A 24,232-nucleotide genomic window follows, 5' to 3' on the forward strand; every position below is an offset into this window, starting at 1 on the left:
GGGTAGCATTTAACAGTCAGATCGTGAACAGAACAAATTCATTCTGTGGCCAAGTTTACCAAATATGCAAGTAATAATAGTTAGATCGTGTGAAGCGACCACACTGGGGGAAATGCACCTGTTTTCTTTCCTTTAATATTGTACATATTTAAACATGATAAAATGTCACTCAAAGACTCGTGGGCATTTTCGTATTTTTTGAGTGGTGCTTAAAGATATGGTTTCTTTTGCAATCAGCATGTCTGATTGGTCTGTAAATGACTGGTCAATAATCTTATCAAACATGGGATATATAAATCCCTTCTTTCTCAAGCACAGCTCAGGTTATTCCTGTCTGGAGTTTTAAGGTAAGACTACACATGGCACAGTGTTGTTAGATTCAATGCCCTCTTTATTTGATATGCACTTTTAAACATATTCTGCTTGCTTGGCTTCTTTTTTTTGGTCAAGTGAGGTTTTAAAGTATTGGCACATATTCCCAGTAATCCCTGGAATGTTAGGTCAGAAATTATGATGAGAAAGGGTTTTATGGAATGTATTTGGTATTGTCCTGTGTTCTCCGTTTCTGGGGATGAAAGTGAGCTATTCCTGCTTATCAAACACTTGAACAAAATACAATAGAAGTTCAAATTGTGTACAAAATAGTTACTGATGAGTAGCTAAAAAGAATCACTTTTTCCACCATGAGGAACTGACTGATGTCTGATGTCTGAAAAGCACTGATGTCTGATTAAGATGGTTAAAAGTGGCACAAACCACTAGCTCATTCCCAGTAGTGTAAAGAAATGGAGAGTACATAGCAACTTCACAAACTAAAATTCAGGAAAATGATAGATTACAGAACCATCTCATGTTGTGAATATTTGAAGAAACCTGTTCAAATAATGTAGGGGAAATAAAAATCAAGAAATAGCACAAATTTCAAACAAGCTCCTATCACTGCGTAATGTTAAGAAGGAAATGAAAAGAGATGTAACCATAAGAAAGATTCACTGAGAAAGTGAAAGGTGGCACTACTGTACTACTATGGCTGTCCCTACAGGTTGCTGTTATGTTTGCATACAAAGTGACTCTGGGTCTGGTGGCCCTGCTGTTGGTTTACTCCATCAGAGCTGAAGAGGAGGTGATATACACACACACACACACACACACACACACACACACACACACACACGGATGTTAATAAAATATATTTTGCTTCACCCCCAACTCCATCCCACCGCCCTACCACCTCTATTATGACATCATGTCTAGCCTGGTAAGTCACTTTTTTTGGCCAATTTAAATGTCTATATAACGTCATATTGAATTCTAAGGAGGAGCAAGTTAGATACATACATGCCAATGAGATAAATGAATGACTGCTGAATGAGTGCACTGATGTATTGTGTGACAGTGGCTGAGGACACTTCTACTGAGCTGTCTGTTGGTGAGCTGCTGGAGAAGGCTAACAGAAACGTCGGTACGCCAACACGCTGCCCAACACACTGGCTAGTAGGCTAGCTATGCAGCAACACTAACACGAACCTAGTAAGACAGAGAGTAAGAGCAGAACATTACCATGCAATGGGTAAAAATAAACGAAATAATGAACGGAGCATTCTATGAAGGTAGAAGATGTTTTTTAATTTATTTTGTCCTTATGAATTTACAAAGGTGGGTTACATAGATTATTACCACAGGAACAACTTCAGTCATTTTCAGTGAACATTGCCAAACCAAGAGTGTTACAATCCAGGACTATAACTGCTTATGTGATTTTATATTTTAATTTAATTCGGCATTGTGATGCAACTACACTGCAGTGTGTTTGTTTTCTGTGACCAATAAGCAGGTCTAGACTAATTATATATCTTCTATTTCTTTTTTCATAATAGTAGTATCTTGACTCTTTTTTGTTTTGTGTGTGTGTTTGTAGAGATTTTCAAAATTGTTGTAAAGTACACAATTTCCAGAGAAACTGAAGGTCCTTCATCCGCTGTGCAAGCAAAGTGCTTCATATTATAATATATTATATTATATTATATATTGATTGCACAGTGACTGGGCAGAATCTCTTTTGCGTATTAGTGCGTGAAGCAGATGAGCCAAAGGTTATTGGAGACATTGCAGTTGATGATGAAAATGATGAGAGGAACGCTGATCCCTGCACCTCCCAAGGCTGCATGTGGCCCAAATCCAGTGACGGCATAGTCTACGTGCCCTACGTCATCGCCAACCACTTCTGTACGCCGGTGATATTGTACCTCTAACACTCATATACACTGTAAATGCTTTATGTGCCCTAAATCCTCATATACACTGTAAATACTTTATGTGCACTACGTCATCACCACCCACTACTGTACACCTATAATACTGTATCTCTAACACTCATATACACTGTAAATAGTCTACGTGCCCTACGTCATCGCCAACCACTTCTGTACGCCGGTGATATTGTACCTCTAACACTCATATACACTGTAAATGCTTTATGTGCCCTAAATCCTCATATACACTGTAAATACTTTATGTGCACTACGTCATCACCACCCACTACTGTACACCTATAATACTGTATCTCTAACACTCATATACACTGTAAATAGTCTACGTGCCCTACGTCATTGCCAACCACTTCTGTACGCCAGTGATATTGTACCTCTAACACTAATATACACTGTAAATGCTTTATGTGCCCTAAATCCTCATATACACTGTAAATACTTTATGTGCACTACGTCATCACCACCCACTACTGTACACCTATAATACTGTATCTCTAACACTCATATACACTGTAAATAGTCTACGTGCCCTACGTCATTGCCAACCACTTCTGTACGCCAGTGATATTGTACCTCTAACACTCATATACACTGTAAATACTTTATGTGCCCTAAATCCTCATATACACTGTAAATACTTTATGTGCACTACGTCATCACCACCCACTACTGTACACCTATAATACTGTATCTCTAACACTCATATACACTGTAAATAGTCTACGTGCCCTACGTCATTGCCAACCACTTCTGTACGCCAGTGATATTGTACCTCTAACACTCATATACACTGTAAAATAGTCTACGTGCCCTACGTCATCGCCAACCATTACTGTGTGCCTGTGCAAATGCATCCCATGCCCTCAAACTCACAGCTGCAAGTTAAACCTAACCCAGTTTTAACTTAGTTTGCATTTACTTTGTGAGGAACAGAATATCCCCTTCTATGTCTCCTTTGGATTAATAAACACATTAGTAATGATAGATGATAATTGCTCTAATTGTAGAACTGGGTAACGTGTATTTTTAAGTTCTTATCTTCTACCATTTTGGAACCAGAATAAGGTGACTTCAGTGGATATAATTTGAGGTTGAGGTTCTTTCCTGCTTCATCTTGGAAGAAAGTAATTCTACTGCAGTTCTAGTCTAGACCAAAATTAATCTGTCTTTCCTCCCATCAGCCTCCCGTGAGCTGCAGGTCATTCAGCGTGGTCTGGACTCCTTCTCCTCTGTCTCCTGCATCCGTTTCAATCCCCACTCTAATGAGAGGGACTACCTCAGCATTGAGTCTCGCAGTGGGTACGTATCACAGGAATAGAAACAAATGTGTATTAAGAATAGGAAATCTGATCAGCAGTCAGAATAATAAGAAACCACAAAACTAAAATCTCAACAGCACCAGATTTGAATATGCTTCAAAATGATCAATTAGAAGAAGATTTAAATTTATAACCTGCGATTTCTAGAATGATTTGTATCAACTTTAATCTGCATAATCATTCATCAAATTTCTCCAAGGATGCCAAAAGAAATGGACACTAGGTTCTGGTTTCTATAGCAAAGGGACCACAGAATCACTGCAGCATCAAACATATATTTCAGATTAATTAGAATTGGTATATCAGAATTTAGCTCAGTACTTCAACATGAAAAATTTGCAAATTCAAACTAGATCCAGAGAGCTTCTTTGTTAAGTTTTACTCCTTGTTTACCTGGCAGATGCTACTCTTATGTGGGTCGCCGTGGTTATGCCCAGACAGTGTCTCTAGACCGTAACGGCTGTATCTACCACCACACCGTCCAGCATGAGCTTCTCCATGCTCTGGGCTTCAACCATGAACAGTGTCGCAGTGACCGTGACAACCACATCCGTGTTGTCTGGGAGAACATTATTGATAGTAAGCCCAAATTTCAATACCATTGTCTAAGCTTCAAGATTTCAAAAGTGATATATCGCCCTGCTTTCGTTAAGTTTTTTAATCCAAGCCTAATTCTGTAAAATGATTTAGACCATTAAGAATTTTGCAATATTCTGTAAGGCCACAACTTAATGCTTCAGTTTGTTTTGCATCATTTGACAGGCTACAAGTATGCTTTTGACAAGATCAACACTTTGAATCAGGGAACACCCTATGACTACAATTCCGTCATGCAGTACCACAGGTCAGACACCCATCAAACTGCTTGTATTATTCAATTCCATTCATCTTACAATATTACAATACCAAATCTTGACTTAATGTTGGTAATCGATTTTTAGTGAAATTTGGCATCACTGAAATCCAGGATTATGGGTTTCGGGGTTGGGATGGCTGGGTTCCAGAGACTGAGCTCATTTCATGTATTTCAGAACTGCATTCTCTAAGAATGGTCTGCCTACCATGGTCCCCATCCCCAACAGCAATGTAGCCTTTGGCCAGGCAACGCAGATGAGTCAAAATGACATCACCAGAATCAACAGACTCTACAAGTGCTGTGAGTACCATATTAGCTCCATCTTACTTCTATAGTGTTAAAGATTCATGCCCACGGTGCAGTAACTTGCAGTGCAGTAACTAAAACTAATTCTGTGTTTCACATTCACAATGCAAAAAGTCACTGGATAACATTCAGATATTTAGCATATACCTACAATAAATGCCATCAGAGTTTGATGTTATCTTTTTTATTATTATTTAATTGATTACCATTTCTATTATAACAGATTTTCAGATTAATTTGTTTTTTACTCCTCAGAGAACTTTATTCACAGTCCAGCCAGAAACCACAAACAGGGAAGACTAACAGAAAAAAAATTTATATCTATGCCTTACACAAATACATTCATTTTGAAAATAAATACAATCAATATAAATTAAATTAATTAAGCAAATGAATTCAATCTTGCCTGCATATTTACTGAATCATGAGTTCTGAATAGACAGCAGGCTGTACCGCTCCCAATTTAACCCCTTCCACCCCAAGGACTGACCACTGGATCCAGACTATCAATTCTTCTTCTTGTAACTATATTTTTCATATTAATTTCAGGGTACTTATTAAGAAATGTACAGTAATTACTGAATAATATGTCTTAAGGTTCAATACTAAATAATAAGTCTGGGCCTTTAAAAGTTAACATATGTATGTTGCATGCACACTCAGTCTTAGACATTACTTTGGTCATATATCATTTGGTCCCTGAAAGTATTAAGGCCTGAATAAATTACTGTTTTAAAATACGCCCATGAAATAAATAAAAAGGAATCCTGAAATAGATCAAAGTTGTTCTGTTTGAGAAGATATTTAATAAAATGGTTGATAACTGTGGTGATTGTGAGTTCAGCTCCCAATCAGACATGTAATGGCAATAATAAACATGGCCCTAATAAAATGTATATATTGTAATCTTCTTGTTATCATTTTGCATGAACAGAATGAGCAATCAGAAAACCTTTTCTAAAATATGAACATAGTACTGGAGAAATGTTTTGCAACTACTAATGATATGCACTGATTTACATGATGTATTTTTATCTCAACAGGGCCTATTTTATTTTGAGAGTCTAAATGACCATTTGATCAATCTAAAGCCTTTAACAGCACTACTCTATACCTAACAAATTCCAAGTGTCTTACTTTTGTGATTATTGTACTTTTTTGTATTAATAAAGCATTACACTCAAGTCTGACACTCCAAAGGGCTTCATTAACATGTACATGTAATGAGTTGTATGTGGTTCTTCGCTGTCTTGGGCCTGGTTGTCTGTCATCTGGGCCTGAATTGGGACTGGCTAAAATGATTAGTCAAACAATTCATTGGACTCAGCTAAAGAGCCATATCTGAATCTGACGCTCTCTCAAGTTGGACACCTAGGCACCATAATCATATACTCTTACACCGTGTTCAATACATGGACTTTTGTAGGTAGGAACACCTTATATTAAATAGCATTAAATTGACAGATGATCAGCCTGCTGTATGAAAAAAAAAGTAAATCCCATCAGAATAGCCACCATAGAAATACACCAGTCAATCAAAATTAAAAACTTGAAACTGTTATAATTAGCATCTGTTTCATGTAGAAATGCATTTATTAATAGACAAATCCACCCAACTCATGACTATGTAGTGCAGTGCTATTCTCTAAGTGCCAATTTGAAAACTGCAGTGGACTCTTATAGCTCCTCCTCCTTTCGCTACATAGAGTAGGTACTGACTGCTGAGTGCTAAAGGTGTCCCGCTTTCCTCATTTTTAGGCAGTTTGAGTATATCATCAAATATTAACAGACAACCAGTGAATCAGCATTAGATTCATCAGTGCCCAAGGCTCACTGATGCATGTGGGGAGTGAAGGCTAGCCTTTGTAACATTAGGCGGTTAGGAGGCGGACGCATATGCTGAGAAGAGCGAGATTTATTATGGGCAAATCCAGAATCGTAATCAGTAGACCAGTCCAGGGTCACAGAGCCAGTGTGTAGAGTATGAGAATACATCATAACCAAAACAAAACACGATGAAAAAGGGGAGGCAGGCTATAACAAAAATGTAAGGAACGATAAGAACACTTAACTAACACTAGCGAATAACAAAACCGGCAGAGAAAACACAAGGCTTGGAACATGAAGAGCGGCTGAGATTAACACACAGCGGCTAGGATTTAGAACAATAACCAGCAAATACACGGGCAACAAGACAGGGATTAAATACACGAACTAACAAGAATGAACAGGACAAAGGTGCTACAATAGATGGGTGGAGATAAACAAAACACGGAAGCAAGACAGATGCACGAGACAGGGTAACCATGACAATAAGGATGCTAGGAAGGGCCAAACGTGTCTGGTCCTGTCCTACAGAACAGCTACTGTAGCACAAATTGCAGAATACACAGTGCATCACATCTTACTGCGGATGGGGCTTTATTGCTACAGACCAGTCTGAGAGCCCGTGCTTAGCCCGGTCCACAGCCAAAAATGCCTACATTGGGCACATGAGCATCAGAACCATGGAGCAATGAAAGAAGGTGCGGATAACCAGGTGCGTGTGCATCGCTCACCTGTGGAAGAGAAGGCTTTGAGCAATGTTCTGGGAAACCCTGGGTCCTGGCATTCATGTGGATGTTACTTTGACACGTACCATATACCTAAAAGTTGTTGCAGACCAAGTACTTCACTTAATGACAACAGCTTTCCCTAATAGCAGAAGCCTCTTTCAGAAGGATAATGTTCCTTGCCACACAGCAAAAATTGTTCAGGAATGATCTGAGGAATATGACAGAGTTAAATGTGTTGACTTGGCCTCCAAATTCCCCAGACCTCAATCTGATTGAGCATCTGTGGGATATGCTAGAAAAAACAAGACCTTCTATGGAGGCCCCACCTCACTACATACAGGACTTAAAGGATCTGCTGCTAACATCTTTGGGCCAGACACCACAGGACAGGAGTCATGTGGAGTCTATGCCTTGATGCATCAGAGCTGTTTTGGTGGTGAGGTAGACCTACACAATATTGAGCAGGTGATTGTTAATGTTATGGCTGATCAATGTAAAGACACATAGTGCTCTTCTCACTGCTCTTCTCACCTTAACGTTTAACCACTGATGCAAATACTATAGAATAAGAATAGATGTATGGATATTACAAATTGCAGTAGAGTTCTGAGATGACCCCAAGACTTCACTGTCAAAGAATCTCCACTAACTTCTTAGAAATGAGAGCCATATTGTAGACAATTTCAATGCAAAGTGCTGACTGGATGATCCTGTGGGCTTAAGTAGGGAGGGTGTAATGAGGTGCAGGTGTGTGTGCTAATTAATGATGTGTGGGTGATAGGCTATGTGTGTATGTGTTTGGTTGGGTGTGGCCCACACTCCGGCCCACACTATATATATATATATATATATGAACCCTTGCACCAAGCTCTACAACAGAGCTGCAGACCTGAGACTGAAGATGGACACCAATAGTAGTAGACAACCAAGTAAAGTACCTGAAAGGCTGCTGGATGATGTGACTGCAGCAGTACGGATGACCATTACTGTGACCATCACTGAGACCAACCAGCTGATATATGTCATGGCAACAGTAATACTTGAGATGCTTGGCTACAAGATGAACATCATCAAAAAGCAGAATCCTCCGTGGATAAGGAGGGTAAAGGCCAAGATATGGGCAACACAGAGAGAAGTTAGCCAGCTATCAGAAATGCAGAAAGGCATGATGAAAGTACCTGAGAAGTATAAGTACAAGCTGTTCAAACCTGAGGCTCTGGAGACTGCCAAGCAAAGATTAACAGCTCTGGCAGCCTGCCTGAAATGGTACACAAGAGAAGTAGAAGCCAGGAGATCAATAAGACATCCAACGTTTGCTCTCTGTGCCAGGGTAACAGCATGAAAACACACCCACCAATGCTGGAGATTGAACAATACTGGAAAAGCATATGGGAGGCCAACATGGGAATCCCACAGGCAAATGGGAACCATGAAGAGGCCAGAAGGAAAGCAGCTACAGCCAATTACCTACAAAGAGTGAGGCCACTCCTGAGAAGTCAGCTGATTGGGAAGATAAAGATCCAGGCTATCAACACCTACACTCTGCCAGTCATCAGATACCCCGCTGACATATTAGGCTGACCAAAGGAGAAGATAGAAGCCACTGACATCAACACAAGGAAACCCCTCACAATGCATGGAGGGTTCCATCCCAAATCCAGCACTCTGAGACTGTGCATTAAGGGGAATGAGCGGAGCCAAGGACTAGTGAGCATCAGAGCCACTATCCAGGATGAAACCACCAAGATACAGGAGTACAGCAGGAAGACGGCCCCAAGTAATAAAGTGCTTAATGAGTACCATGAGACTATGTCGGGCCTTCAGGCTCCCAGGCCTCTGGTAGAGGACCTGAGCTTTGAAAGAAAACGAGACCTCCTGGAGGAGGACTACTGGGGAATTTATACATATATAAAGAAGATTCCAGAAATGTAACTGCAGTGCACTGTAGTAAGAGATGTAGAGATTTTCAAAATTGTATTGAAGTGCACAAGTTTTCCAGGAAAACACAAAATAGGATGTTTCAAACTGAGGTCCTTTATCAGCTGTGCAAGCAAAGTGCTTCTGAATTTGTAAGAGGAGGAACCAGTTAATATGTGAGAAAGTAGATGTTTAATCATATTGTTCATTCCATGAGGTTCTAAAGTTCCAGTTCTTTTTCTTTGAGTTTCCTAATTTCATTGCTGCCATAGCAATAACTGGCAATGCAAACATACATGTCATTAATGCAATGACTATTACTATTAAAAGGGAAATGTCAAATCCTTTAGTCTGATAGTCTGAAGGTGTTCAGCAAACCGATCAGCAAGCCTACTCTTGATTTCTCCATTATAAAGCTAATTATCTCTTGCAAATAAAACAGCAGACAACTCCTACAGTAATGCATGGGCAGGAATGGATGATGACAATTGATCCTTTTGTCCCAGTTGATTTAGTGGCTGTTAATAAATGTACATTTAGCACTTTTATAGCAGTTGGAAGCTGCAGTACCACACTTATTATCTGAATGGGCATTTATCTCACTCTTGACAGCCATGTCTTTGATACAGTATATATAATTTTAATCAGTTTTATTTAAAATGACTTTGTTTGACCTAGGTATGCTTATATAAAGACATATAAATCTATTACCATTATATATATATATATATATATATATATATATATATATATATATATATATATATATATATATATATATATATATATATATATATAATTAAATGTTATAACAAAAAAGTGATGGGTTAGTTAATAAGGAGCTTATCCAAAAGAGAGGACCATTGCTAAGAGATGTCTTTGCTTGTGTGGAACCATTAGGGAAAACGACACCTGCTTTCTGTACATCAAGGCTATGCATATTTAAACTTGATAAACTTTCCTATATGTTAACATATTCCCAAGGAACTTTTCTTTTACATTCATATGTAAAGATAAGCTTTTGCTGGAGTCAGCAACTCCTGTTATTATGTTATGTACTCAGAAAAAAAAAAAAATATATATATATATATATAAACCCCTCTATCTCCCTGACACTGTATGTCTCATTTCTTCTTGGAGGTCTGCGGTAAGAGTGCCTGCCTTCCTAATGTGTCTAATCTATTTATGACATGTCTAAATGTTGTACAGAATCTTTTTGGTTGATACATTATGCACACTAATGGTGCTGCTGGATGCTTGGTCCCCCCACAGGTCACCACTGGCTGTGATGTTTGTGTTCAAGGTGACTGTGGGTCTGTTGGCCCTGTTGTTAGTAGGCTCTGTCAGAGCCAAGGAGGAGGTGAGAGAGACAGATGCAAAAACACACGCACACACAAAGTTTAGTCAGTATTCCGGAAACGAGAGGAGATTAATATTTACCAACATGTTACTCTGTAACTTTTATTACTCCTTTTAGCATGTAGTGAACTAATGTGTTGTCTCTATTTTTTATGTGCCATTTGACATCTCAACTAGCCTGGTAGGTCATCAAGGATGAAAATTAAACATTTCATTCCAATATCTAACTAAATGTATGACACTCAAATATTAAAGGAAGATAGAGATCTGCAGTGAACACAGAGGAGAATGATGTGCTGATGTGTTTAATCTGATAGTTGCTGGATATTCCTGAGCTGTCTGTGGGAGAGTTGTTGGAGAGAGCTAACAAAGACATCAGTATGTGCACACAGACAACTCTTCATAGTTTCAATAGCACACAACACTAACATTGGACATTGCATTTTACAAATAGAATGATTGACTACCATGGTATTAATAGCATTAATAGTCTTTTTAGATCTAATAATATCACTTATATCACTAGGACTGTAAGTACGAAACAACAGTTATTATTAGCTAATATTAGATATTTACCAATTCTGTTCTGAATTAGTTTGTAACTTTGATGAGCCTGAGCTCATTGATGACATTGCTGTTGATCCCAAGAGGAACGCCGATCCCTGCACCTCCCAAGGCTGCATGTGGCCCAAGTCCAGTGACGGCAAAGTCCACGTGCCCTACGTCATCGCCAACCACTTCTGTACGCCGGTGATATTGTACCTCTAACACTCATATACAATGTAAATAATCTATGTGCCCTAAATCCTCACCAACCACTGAGCAGTGAGTTCAATAAGTGCTGAAAAATATTACTGAACATTTTGAATGTACTGTGTTGTGTCACTGTGGCCCTCAGTTTAAAGTAAAGTGACTGCGACTGGATACAAAATATGTACTGACATCTGATCTCTGCACGTTCAGCCTCCCGTGAGCTGCAGGTCATTCAGCGTGGTCTGGTCTCCTTCTCCTCTGTTGCCTGCATCCATTTCAGGCGCCGCTCCAATGAGAGGGATTATATCAGCATTGAGTCTTGCAATGGGTATGCACTATAGTTACACTCACTGTTAGCATGAAAAACATTTCTTTACATACATACATCTCAATCTGAATCATGCATCCATCCATCAACCATCATCCATCATCCAGACATCTGAATCAAGAATAAGGTTTAGGCTCAAAATCATTATCCCTGGGGGCCTAGTTGTTCCATCTCTATTATAACTGGTATATCAGAATTTAGTACTTCAATCTGAATATGTAAGGTTCAGACTCAAAATACAGATCAGCAAATTCCAATTAGATCCAGAGAGCTTCTTTGTTAAGTTTTACTCCTTGTTTACCTGGCAGATGCTACTCATTCGTTGGTCGCCGTGGTTATGCTCAGACAGTGTCTCTGGACCGTAATGGCTGTATCTACCACCACACCGTCCAGCACGAGCTTCTCCATGCTCTGGGCTTCAACCATGAACAGACCCGCAGTGACCGTGACAACCACATCCTTGTTGTCTGGGAGAACATTATTGATAGTAAATTTCAATTACAACTGTCTAAGCTTCAAGATTTCAAAAGTGATATATATACATAATTTTTTTTTCACATCAGACATGAAGCACAATTTCAACAAGATTGCTACCCTCAACCAGGAAACTCCCTATGACTACAACTCGGTCATGCAGTACCACAAGTCTGTCACACAACACACAACACCACTACTTCATATTTCTTATATAGTAGAATATCTATTTTCAACTTCATTTATAGTGTGAAAACATCTGTGGAATTTAAACAGAAAAGATGATAGACTATGTTTGTCATTTCAGAACTGCATTCTCTAAGAATGGTCTGCCTACCATGGTCCCCATCCCCAACAGCAATGTAGCCTTTGGCCAGGCAACGCAGATGAGTCAAAATGACATCACCAGACTCAATAGACTCTACAAGTGCTGTGAGCATCTGACAACAAATTACACTATTTATTCATTTCAGCAGTATTATAATTTGTGCTACATTTCAGGTCAAGATCTGCAAGTAGCAAAACAAAATAAATGAAGTAAGGTGAAAATGATTGTTTCAGACCAAACCTCTTTGTTTTTGCAGAAACTACCATAGAAGGCTGGTCTTCCTGGAGGATGCTGTAGCGACTTGTCTTTGATCATAGTGCTCGACATAGTGCTTTAACAACAAAATCCGTAACCAAAGTTCCCAGCTCTCTAACAAAATCAATTGTATGGAGGGTTAGAACTGTGTTGAAATGAATTTAAATGTATAAGGGATGCAAAATATAGCTAACCTTTCTATTTGAAATTCATTTTACAAAATGTATAAAATTCTACATTATAAACCCATATTTTTACTATAGCTAAATAAGGAAATGCTTAAAAACACAATAATTTTTGCTATTAAATTATTTTAAGCAACATTGTTCACAGTCAGTTTGCTTCTCTGTTCTCTGATTAATGGGATTTTGTCTATATTTACTCCTCCATCCTTCAAATGCATTCATTCATCAGTAGCTTGAAATGATCAAGCTGTCAATGATCAGAAATTTAAATGATCAGAAGCTTTTTTCTTGTTAATCTTATCATGACGATTCAGTGTTATCACAAACCAAATGACTGCCAGTTTTTGATCATTTAAAGCATCTTTTATCAAAGCAGCCACCTATGGATATTACAGAGGTGTGTGCAAACTAAACACTGCGTGCAAATGTCCATAAAACAACCCATGTCAGACTGTTACAAGAATGTACATTTGAATACATGTATACTTGGCTATAATATTTAGAAACGTAAACCATCGCACAATCATTGCATAGTGTCTTTGACTTTTAATTAAATATATTTATATATATTTAAAAATATCTAATGTGATATTATTATTAGAGAAAGAAATATTTCAATCAATAATATTAATTATATCAAGAACTATAGCCAAAAAAACGACTTTTTGTGGTAGCACCACTGAGTAGTAACGTATTCTGTTCCTTCTCATATCCTTCACTTAAGCAGTCAGTATAGTGCAATCACTGGTAAACCTTAAATAATTCTTCCTAGCCTGCAACATCCAGTAAATGCCCCAAAGTCAGATCACTGTCATTTGCTGCAATTAGTCATTTTTTTTCTTCAACAGTTACTATTTTTAAGAATACAGTATGCATTGAGTGCATGTGAAAAGTTGTTCTATTGCATCAGTAAAAAATGAATGAAATCTCATCTGTAGCAACTGGGCACACACCTGAGGTCATTCTTTGTTATTCAGGGTAAAATGAGAATGTGAGTCATTTCAAACTGGATGGTTTAGTACAGTCAAACCAGTTGGCTTGGTACAGTGACTTACAGTAGTATTAGCAGAGCTCTGAGGTCACAAATTTCACATTTTGCTAAATATTTGTGCATTATTGCTTGGTCACTTTGAGATTTTCTCAATATTTTTGCTCAAATAAAGCTGTGTTTGTATATACAATATACAAGCTTAGGCTTGTATATTAATGTCATATTTATGCATGTAAGTCTGCTAAAATATGTTAATACCTTGTTTAAAATCAGTACCAATCACTAGTTGGAGTGTTATAACTATAATGGCATGTATATGGAAAACCTACCTCAAAGGAGGCATAAAACTTCACTCCCCACTATCCCAGCTAAGGCAGAACATTCCCCTCATCTTGACGAATATTATATGAAGTTTCTGACAAAGATAAGAAGAAACATTCATAATATAATGTAAATGGAACGTCTCATCTCCTGTCTGCTTTACCTGGTAAAGCTCAGAGTGGTAGCAGGCTGAGAAGATCAGCCCAGACTTTTCTATTCCCTGCAACAGATTCCAGTTCCTCCTGTGGCACACCCAGAGTCTCCATGGCCAACTGGGGTATATTATCTTTCCAGCAGGTCCAGAGTCTGCCTCTGGACCTTGTTCTAGTGGGACATGTCTGAAACATCTGTAGTGAGAACCCATCAGGGCTTTTTATATATATATATATATAAATATATATGTGTGTGTGTGTCACGGGATGCTCCCCCCCAAGTCACGTGGTATAGTCTGCTGCGTGCAGGGGGTTTCACCTTGTTTGTAACCACACCCTTTGTAAGTGCATGCACCTGTACGGGGTTTAATGTCTTGTGTCTTTTGTCTATTTAAATCTCTCACAGTGTGTGTACTGTGTTGGTAATTGTAAGTCTGCAGTTGTATGTAAATACTTGTGCGTAGTCCGTGTTAAAATATTATTGTAGTCTGTGTTTAGTTAAATGTATACGTAATGTCTGACATTAATGTTGTGTGTGAGTGTCACCGTTATTCGTGTGTGATGTCAATAAATGTCTCACTATATCGAGGGAGTCTGTGCATCCTGCTCCACGCCCTTCGGCACTCGGGCCAGCAGATTCGTTACAATATATATGTAGTTTTTTTTTTCTTTGTTATTGTTATAATCGATAATATGGCAAGAAAAGTAACTAAGCAAAGAAAAATGTCAGTCCCAAATTACCTTAAGAAGTGATGGACAGTTAGGAGAATAGGAATGTTATTGTCCTGTTTTGAAATGCATTGCATGTTCCTTTAAGAAGTATGACATTCCACCTTCTGTGGAAAATAAATGTGTGGAATAAAAGTTGTTCTGGTGTAAATAAGTGAAAAGTGCCTGATTTATTTCAGTCCACCTAACCTTATTAGAGCTTTTGGGTTAGATATAGGCATATAACATTGGGCAGCAAGTTTTCAGACCTATTGTACACAGTGAACTGGGCAAGTGAATATTGCCTCATTCGAGTTGTAGATCTTGTGAACACCACAAACTCCTTAAGGAAGGACCTGACCTGACTATCACCCACACGCTGGAGGATGTTCCATTCTGTGAACAGATTGAGGAGCAAATGTATGTGACACCAGGAGGGAGCAGTGTAAGGACTGAAAAAGAGCCTATAACATGTCGGACAAAAATGGCATAAGGATGCTAAAGAGAAATCCAATGGAAAGGAGCAGGCAGAAAAACATAAACAAGACAAACACTGCTACAGGTGTAGGACAGGTTGTTTCTGCTATACCTGTCGGGGTATGCAGGGAATGGGCAGAGACAGCCATGAATCTTGAGCTAGTAAAAGTGGTCACACACACTGCAGCAGAGACAAACATGCAGCAGTGTGTATAGGCACAGTACCCAGAGGTGTTCCATGGTGTAGGTACACTGAAAACCAACAGAGTCTCTCTTTATATAGACCCCATGTTCAGACAGTGGCATAGCCACTAAGCCACATACTGTGTAAAGATAAAAGAGTTGATATAGACATTGATATGGACATTATTGAAACTCCTAGTGGTCCCTCACCATGACATAATCCAGTGATTATTGTACCTAAAGATAATTTTGAAATTAGGCCTTTTTTTGATAGCTAAACCATTATTATAGAATATTATCCCATTATCATAGAATGTTATCCTGGGTATTTAGCAAACTGGATTTAAAACAGGGTTATTTCCAATTGGAGCTAATGTCAGACTCATGCCAGATCACAACAGTTACTGTTCATACAGAGTGTATAAAAACAAATGGCTTCTATTTGGTGTATCATCTACCAGTTAGTCGTACCGACACGAGATTGCCTCTGCTCTAGCTGGCACTGAGGGAGTCCAAAACATATCAGATGTCACCATTGTACACGCACCAAACTAGTCAACACATGACCAGTGACTGCATGCTGTCATGAGACATCTTCAGGAATGCGGACTGACTGAATCCTGAGAACTGGAAATTCAACACAGGTCACTTAATCATCATGGGTAGTCTGCTCACACAGAAGGGAACTGGACATACCAAGGAGGGAGTGTGAGCTTTGGTGGAAGCCAAAGAGGCAGAAAATGTCTCATTGCTGAAAAGCTTTCTTGGTCTTGTTAGCTACAACAGCAGGTTGATTCTACAATTCACAACCCTCTCAGTGTTCAGTTCTGAACAAAGAAAATCATTCAGTGCTTTACAAAACACAGAAACCTACAATGTATTCAAATATTCTGTAACTCCTAAAGATAGACTTTTAAACTTTTGGAGATTTTAAACAATTTTCTCAGTGTCTAAATGATTTCTCTTGTCTTACAAGCACTTTTCTTCCTCATGAAATGCATGTCTACTTTCCATCATTCATGTGTATTCTCACCATTGTTTATAATCTATCATCTACTATAATAACTACACTATACTATATACTATAACACTACAATATATTATAATACTAGTCTTTGCACAGGTAATGTTGCACCGCTGTTTTGCCAGTAGTTTTGGTAACTAATACACTTGTTTATTCTTAGTGGGTGTGGTTTAAGAAATCAAATGTTCACAGTTGCAATGCTGTGTTTGTGTATTAGCACAAACAAACAAATCTACCTATTGGTAGATTATAGTCTGATCACAAATGTGTTTAATATCACTTAAATTTCACTTTCCCTTGTCAGTGGGACTGCCTCAATATTTCCATTATAAACACATTAGCATTTACTGGGGCTTTTACCAGTGACTCCACTTCTGGGTTCTCACTGGATCCTCAGTGTATTCAAGCTGTGCAGCTCCATCAGGTGTTGCACCTGTCTCTGCTTTGTCTCTGTGGTCTCCATGCATCATGCATCTCCTTTGTTTTAGAGAAAACCCCTATAGAAAAACCCTATTAAAAACCCTATTAAAAAAACCCTAATAGCTATAAATAGTATTTATAATATCTATGAAATAAGATTTCAAATAAATTTCAAATATGACTTGCCACAATGTTGCCTGTACATGAAACTGAATTGAATTAAAAACAGAATTATTGCCAAAATTATAATCAAAATCCTGGACTTTAGTTATGCACTATACTTTTTGTATAGATAACATTTTTTGTATAGATAGATACATGTTCAGTAAAGAGAAATTAGATTTTTATCCAAGCTATTCCTATAACTATTGCATTAATATTTTTGAATATTTATCTAGTATATATACCTGATTTTCATAAACACTTAATTTGTTACTGCCTTTAGCCTCCCTTAGCTTTCGATAAAAGACTTTGAGAAACAATGGAATGAGAACACAGGTCAACAGTGCACCCAGAATTTAATTAATGAATCATTAATATAAATGTACTGATGTGTTCTGTTTGATAGTTGCTGAGGATATTCCTGAGCTGTCTGTGGGAGAGTTGCTGGAGAGAGCTAACAAAGACATCAGTATGTAGACAGATACAGTTTCAGTGCTACACAAGAACAATAACTCTGCAATTAGGCAGAATGTTCAGTTAGCCTTTACCAATAAAATCAGATGTAAATTTATATATTTCATTGATACATACTTTTCCTTTAAATGGTACACTGATAAACTCTAATGATAATGGTGTGAAACCTTAGGACACATACACACTCATACCTGTGCACACCTGGAGTGCTTACTGGACAGGTGTAAAAGGTTCATTGTTTAAATCAGCTGTGTAAGATCTCTGCATTCGTTCGTGACTTTGATGAGCCTGAGCTGATTGATAACATTTTTGTTGATGCCAAGAGGAACGCTGATCCCTGCACCTCCCAAGGCTGCATGTGGCCCAAGTCCAGTGACGGCAAAGTCCACGTGCCCTACGTCATCGCCAACCACTTCTGTATGCCGGTGATATTGTACCTCTAACACTCGAATATACTGAAAATAGTTTAAGTGTTCTAACTTATCGCCAACCACTACGCTAGTGATATTTTACCTCTAACACTCATATACACTGTAAATGGTCTATGTGCCCTATGTCATCACTAGCCACTAATGTACACCTGTGATGGGCTCGATTATTATCCAATATTTCTAAATCAATATAGGGATGGAGAACCTGCCTGCAGTACTGTGAACTAGTTCTGATTCATTTGCAGTCTGTTACTCCTAGACAGATATCAGACAGTCAATTTTATAACTGCCATTATGTCTTTTCAGCTTGGACAAAGCGGCTCCAACTGTACAAAAATATTTACTGAAATCTTGTCCCTCAGCCTCTCGTGAGCTGCAGGTCATTCAGCGTGGTCTGGATTCCTTCTCCTCTGTCTCCTGTATCCACTTCAAACATCGCTCCAGTGAGAGGGATTATATCAGCATCGAGTCTCGCAGTGGGTATGCATTATAGATGTGATCCCATTTATGTTGAAAATCAGACAAACATTTTCCTTTGCTACATTTACAAAACATGCACTTTTTACTGCTGTTTAGTGTTTAGTCCTAATTAGACTATCACCAATAGTTAGTTATAATTAGTTTCAAATATCAAAAAAAACTTTGCAAAGTTCTTACAGTAACTATGAGAGTTGAAACAACAGTGGCACACTGTTACAAAGTTTAGAAAATTATTGTTGTTTTTTTTTAAACTTTTATTTATTTTTTTATTTGCACACAGCAAAAAGTACTAGAGGAGATTTTTTTTATTCAAAAGCTTTAGTTCATTCTTGCATTTGCAATGTGTATTTGCATTTAAAATATGAAACTTTGCTTGTAGAACTTTACTTGCAGAAGTAAATGGATTTAGAGCCATTTAAAAGATTAAATTCTTGCTGGAGTTAATTTCATTCTGTGTTAGAATCAAGAAACTGATTAGCATTATTATAGCATTTGAACTGAATCGATGAGCAATATAAAATTCTGAACTAGAATTAAATTGAAATTCAGTATTTTTTCAGTATTTCTGAGAGTAGGGCTATATTACATTACATTGCTACATTGTTTACTCGGCAGTTGCTACTCTAACATTGGTTGCCATGGTAATGCCCAGACAGTGTCTTTGCCGCAGAGTGGCTGTGTCTACCGTAAAACTGTCCAGCATGAACTGACGCATGCACTGGGCTTCAACCACGAACAGAAACACGGTGACTGTGACAACCACATCCGTGTTGTCTGGGAGAACATTATCCCTGATCCCAAGTTTTAACATAGCTCCAAATATAATAGAAATATGCATACAAAATGCCCACTTTTTTCAGATCCAATTTTTGTTTCACATGATCTCAACATTGTTGTAGTGTTGTATTAACATCACCGATTTTGATATCTGAAAAGAAATTTGATAACTGTACATTGAACATGTTCAAAAACTTACAATATTCAATAGCAATTGTTGCATTCCATGGAATGATTGTGATGTTTTGTTTACTGAATGATTCCAATGTTTTGCTTATCATTTGCTTTCCTTGTTAGACAAGAAACACAACTTTGACAAGATCAACACTCTGAATCAGGGGACTTATGACTATGACTACAACTCTGTCATGCAGTACCACAAGTCAGTCCCACTGACCGTTTTGATGGATAATTTAGTTGCTTGATTTATTTTTTTTATCCCAACACTAATCATATGGCTGTGTTAACATTATCCTAATGAGTTTTAAGGAGCAATACGTTCGTATTTCAATGATTCTTCACATTATGAAACAGCCATTATACCAACACCTAGTGGTTTGCATGTTTCAGAGATTCTGTACAAAGTCTATTTTAAACATGGCTGCCTTCATGTGGGGGATCCATTCTGTGGAGCATAAACTGATTATTTGAGGACTACACAGCTATTTGGTTATTCATCTCATGAGCTGAATGTTATAGAAAAAGGTAAAAAAAAATAATAATAATAATCATAAATATTGTTTGCTACTTTTTGGGGATAAAATTACTTATTGCTCCTTAAATATCTATGGAATTTAGAAGTGAAGTCTGATTTTGTGGTTTATTATTTCAGAACTGCTTTCTCTAAGAATGGTCAGCCTACCATGGTCCCCATCCCCAACAGCAACATAGCCATTGGCCAGGCAACGTAGACGAGCCAAAATGACATCACCAGACTCAACAGATACTACAAGTGCTGTGAGTATTTGTATCAATTTCATGTCTAAGAAAGATGATGTCTCCTGAAACAAAGAGATGCAGGTAGGTGCTATGGTACTCACCAAAGTTGTTTTTTGCTATCTATACGGTAGAAAAAAAGCATTTATCAGCATACTGGCGTCAGCGTTACTGAGCTGAGTGTGCTATGTTGCGCAAATTATAAAAAGAAGTCTTAGTGAGTCACTTAATACGGGGCTCAAATGTAAGTGATGAGTTGAAAATGACATCAAGGTTTTTTATACCGACACTTGTGTGATAGGAATGCCATCAATATGTACAATGAAAATGGAGAATTTAGAAAGCACTAACCTAGGGCCGGGCCGGACTGTCCTCCATCCATCGCCCGACTACGCCGCACCACCAGGGCGGGGACCGGCCCTCGTACCAAAGGGCGCTCGGGGTCAGCGGCGATGCCGGCTACCCACCCGACCCGACACGGACCAAGGAGTCTGACGCATGCGCGAGTCAAAGGGCTGTATGAGACACCCTACGGCGTAATGAAGGTGAAGGCTTTGTTTTATCAGTGTTGAATGAGGATGAGGATATTCAGCAAAAAGTAGATGGACACCAACAAATTTTAGCAAAGCAGACTCAGTACTATTCATCGTACAGAAACCAGAATGGAATGGCTCATACAGGTTAGTACTAGTTAGATGATTTTGAAGTTGTGAGCCCACAACTCTTTCCATCACCAAGGCAGATTTCACATGGCTCTGTCACTAGAAAGTGAAGAAGTGTCATGCCTAAGTTTTTAAGTATGGATGAAAGTGTAGCTGTAAATATACCGTGTTGAGTCTACTTATTACTTTGGGATTACTATAATAAATAAATGTTTTATCTGAATATGCTAACAAATTAGCATGCACCTCATTTTACAATATTGGCATTCATTATTGTAAAATGAATACCAATATTGTTGCAGAAAAGGTCTACTGGTTTTCCCATTTAATCTGGCCTATATTAGATTTATTGTAAATGGGATTGTTGAGCAATTTGGCTTTTAGTTTCATTGCAAGGTTCTGGGCTTTCTGTGCAGATGAAGTTTTATATGAAAGTAAAGTTACAAACTTCTACTTCCCATCCAGGAGTTGTTTGGAGAGTGAGCTTTGGTGATTCAGGTTCCAAAGAGGTTTCTTGTAAATATTTTTGCTATTAGTGTCATGAAAGTTAAGATAAATATCATAGGTAAACAGCATGACTCCCCCACCCCCAAACTAAAGATGTTTGTTCATTTTCCATAATTGTATCAGTTAAGTGATCTGCAGCAGTGAGCAATGAACAAGTTTGGATTGTTTTGGTCGTGTGAACATAGATAAGTTAAGTGAGAAGCCCTTTTTAAATGGCTAGCATTAGAGATCATCTGCAAATTCTTATTATTATATGCAATGAAGCGATATTATTGTAAAATGAATTCCAATATTGTTGCACAACGTGTCTACTGGTTTTCCCATATAATGTGGCTAATCTGGTTGGCCTATAGAGGATTTATTTTGGATTTTTTGTCTTTTTTATTATAAATATTATTGGAGAAAGTTACTAGAGACACTTCTAAAAATAAAAGGACTTAAAAACACAACAGATGTCAAATTTCAATAAGATCCAAAAATCCATTTAACTAAAACCCTAACTAGATTACTCCTTATTTTGACTATTCACTGCACCAAAAAAAAAAAAGAAAAAGAAATATACCAGAGAGTATACCATCCTAGCAGGCTACAACCATCTTATTATAAGACAGGAAAAACATCATTGGAGAAATTAGTCACCTGTAACCATTATTAAATAGGAGAGAACTATGAAACATAGGTAGGAATATTTTATGTATCATAATAAAATATACCAAGGGCATATTCTATGTACTACATTACATACCCGCAATGAGCAAATGTATTTCCTGAGCTGCAAATACCTAGGTGTCTCAGTAGAGCCACAACTGGTTTTCTCTTTCTTTTCTCAGCTGCAAACACATTCGCAGCATATGTTTGCAGGTGACAAATTTGCAGCAATTACAATGTGCAATCATGTCAACATGGACCAAGACCAAATAAAAGTTTCCAACACCTTGAATCCATGCCACAAGGAATTAAGTTTGCTCTGAGAGCAATTTGGCTTTCACCCAGCATTAGTACGGTAGTCCTAACAAAGATGGCAGTGATTGTGTGTGTATCTGTCTTCATATGGGTAGTGGGTCTATTCTATATGATATAGAACTTAAGTGTCCTAAATTGTCTTAGTTTCCCTGGGGTTAAAACTAGGAGAAACATGGTGGAGTAGGCTGGTAGGCTATGCATTATGATCTAGAGCATGGTTGCTCAACTCCTGAAAATCTACCATCTTCCCAACTCCTGAAGATCTACCATCTACCTGAAGATTTTAGTTCCAGCGCATAGCAATAGATCCAGAAATTGTGTATAACATTACTGGACATATCACCAGTCCTGTGATATTTAATTTCCCATTATGGCTTATATGCTAAGTACCTGTTCTGCTGGGTAGTGTGAGGATATAATCCACTGACATGTTTGCAGTCTCTTTTTGGAAATAGATTCCTATGTTTTTGCTTTTAAAATTCTGACACTCTCGCAACTGAACTGACATATTCCCTTTTGTATTCTCCTCAAGAAGGGCATGAATGATAAAATCCACAGATTTAGCACAAAGCCACAGCCCTGTAAAAGAGCATCACGTAAACAAGCATAACAAACTTCACATTTTCAAAAAAAAAGCAAACTTGACAGTGTATCACACTGTAATAGCTAAAACAATCAAAACATTAATGCAATTTCCCAGTTCAAGCTCCATGGAAAGAAAGAATTAATACCGGTTTGTAATAACATTTAAGTGAGCAGTTGATGGTAAGAAGGCTTCTCCAGGTTTAAAAACAGCAGAAAGCCGAAGGTTTGTCCTAGAGCACTACCAATATTTATTCCTAAACTGTTTGATTTCACACAAACATTGCAAATCCTCTTTTCACTTAAAGTAAGATCAACATTTCTGGCTCCAAAATGAAAGGTCTGCTGTTCAGTTCTGGTAATATCCGGACAAGTAGCTGCCCTGCAGACCAGCAGAGAGAGCAGAGAGATGCAACGAAACTCCTTTACAAATCCAACTGATCACCTTATCAATTCTCCTCTTTTACTCTTATCAGGCTGTTGTACTTATTAGAGAGTTTGCCATCTGCTAAATGCCAAAATGTAAATGTAAGTTTAAGGCATACCTCTTGTAAGACTGCCCAGTCCATTAGTATGTATCCATTTGTTATGAAAAGTTGTGGTTATTGTTATTGCAGATGATCGATACAACTGGACTCTCATCTAATCTAGGGATACCTTTCAAGTTTTATTTCAGCCTTGTAACCCTCGTTTTTTACATTGGCTATACAGTAATGGATACCGGCTCCTCCTACAGGTCACTGACTGTCATGTTCATGTTAATGCTGACTGGAGATCTGCAGCCCCAGCTGTTGGTTTACTCTTTCAGAGCTAAGGAAGTGTGTGCAAGATATGCAAAAATGCATGTGCACATGCTCATACATGAACAAGATAAAAGACCAATATCACTGTAATTCATTCAATACATTACATTTTACTCTGTTATGCATTTCACCATGTGGTTTTTGTTTTCTGTGTTAATGTCATATCTCATATAGCTCATATAGTCATAGACTTTAGACTGAGATATAAACATTTCATTGCAAAATATAATGCAATACATCTTATTATCATTGATATTCACTATTTTTTAATTAA

General features: G+C 37.9%; 2 protein-coding genes and 1 pseudogene across 2 annotated transcripts in view; all 3 read left to right on the forward strand.

Moving 5' to 3' along the window:
* LOC113576700 (low choriolytic enzyme-like) overlaps positions 1-5,922 on the forward strand; it is a 7,192-nt gene extending 1,270 nt beyond the window's left edge. The window contains exons 2-10 of the mRNA XM_035521093.2: positions 1,043-1,123; positions 1,255-1,258; positions 1,397-1,462; positions 2,071-2,226; positions 3,452-3,569; positions 3,990-4,168; positions 4,352-4,433; positions 4,621-4,745; positions 5,007-5,922. Coding sequence (XP_035376986.1) covers positions 1,052-1,123; positions 1,255-1,258; positions 1,397-1,462; positions 2,071-2,226; positions 3,452-3,569; positions 3,990-4,168; positions 4,352-4,433; positions 4,621-4,745; positions 5,007-5,008 — 804 coding nt within the window. The 5' untranslated portion in view covers positions 1,043-1,051 and the 3' untranslated portion in view covers positions 5,009-5,922. The remainder of the gene's footprint in view (positions 1-1,042; positions 1,124-1,254; positions 1,259-1,396; positions 1,463-2,070; positions 2,227-3,451; positions 3,570-3,989; positions 4,169-4,351; positions 4,434-4,620; positions 4,746-5,006) is intronic.
* A 4,589-nt stretch (positions 5,923-10,511) lies between these two features.
* On the forward strand, positions 10,512-13,023 carry LOC118240459 (low choriolytic enzyme-like). Its single transcript, XM_081706279.1, has 8 exons — positions 10,512-10,598; positions 10,900-10,960; positions 11,178-11,324; positions 11,546-11,663; positions 11,972-12,150; positions 12,227-12,308; positions 12,445-12,569; positions 12,722-13,023. Coding segments are annotated over exons 1-8 (801 nt in total). The 3' UTR covers positions 12,724-13,023.
* A 2,525-nt stretch (positions 13,024-15,548) lies between these two features.
* Positions 15,549-20,491, forward strand: LOC113576720 (low choriolytic enzyme-like; annotated as a pseudogene).
* Positions 20,492-24,232: the final 3,741 nt, after the last annotated feature.

This window comes from Electrophorus electricus, chromosome 23, assembly GCF_041902795.1.
Source record: "Electrophorus electricus isolate QZ-2024a chromosome 23, ASM4190279v1, whole genome shotgun sequence".
Classification (NCBI taxonomy): domain Eukaryota; kingdom Metazoa; phylum Chordata; class Actinopteri; order Gymnotiformes; family Gymnotidae; genus Electrophorus; species Electrophorus electricus.

Bases quoted from the DNA above. Each gene is read 5' to 3' on its own strand.
- LOC118240459 (XM_081706279.1), top strand. From the start codon at position 10,512: ATGTTTGTGTTCAAGGTGACTGTGGGTCTGTTGGCCCTGTTGTTAGTA. The intron at 10,961-11,177 runs GTATGTGCACAC...GTTCTGAATTAG, and splicing joins GAGAGCTAACAAAGACATCA to TTTGTAACTTTGATGAGCCT. The intron at 12,309-12,444 runs GTCTGTCACACA...TTGTCATTTCAG, and splicing joins TCGGTCATGCAGTACCACAA to AACTGCATTCTCTAAGAATG.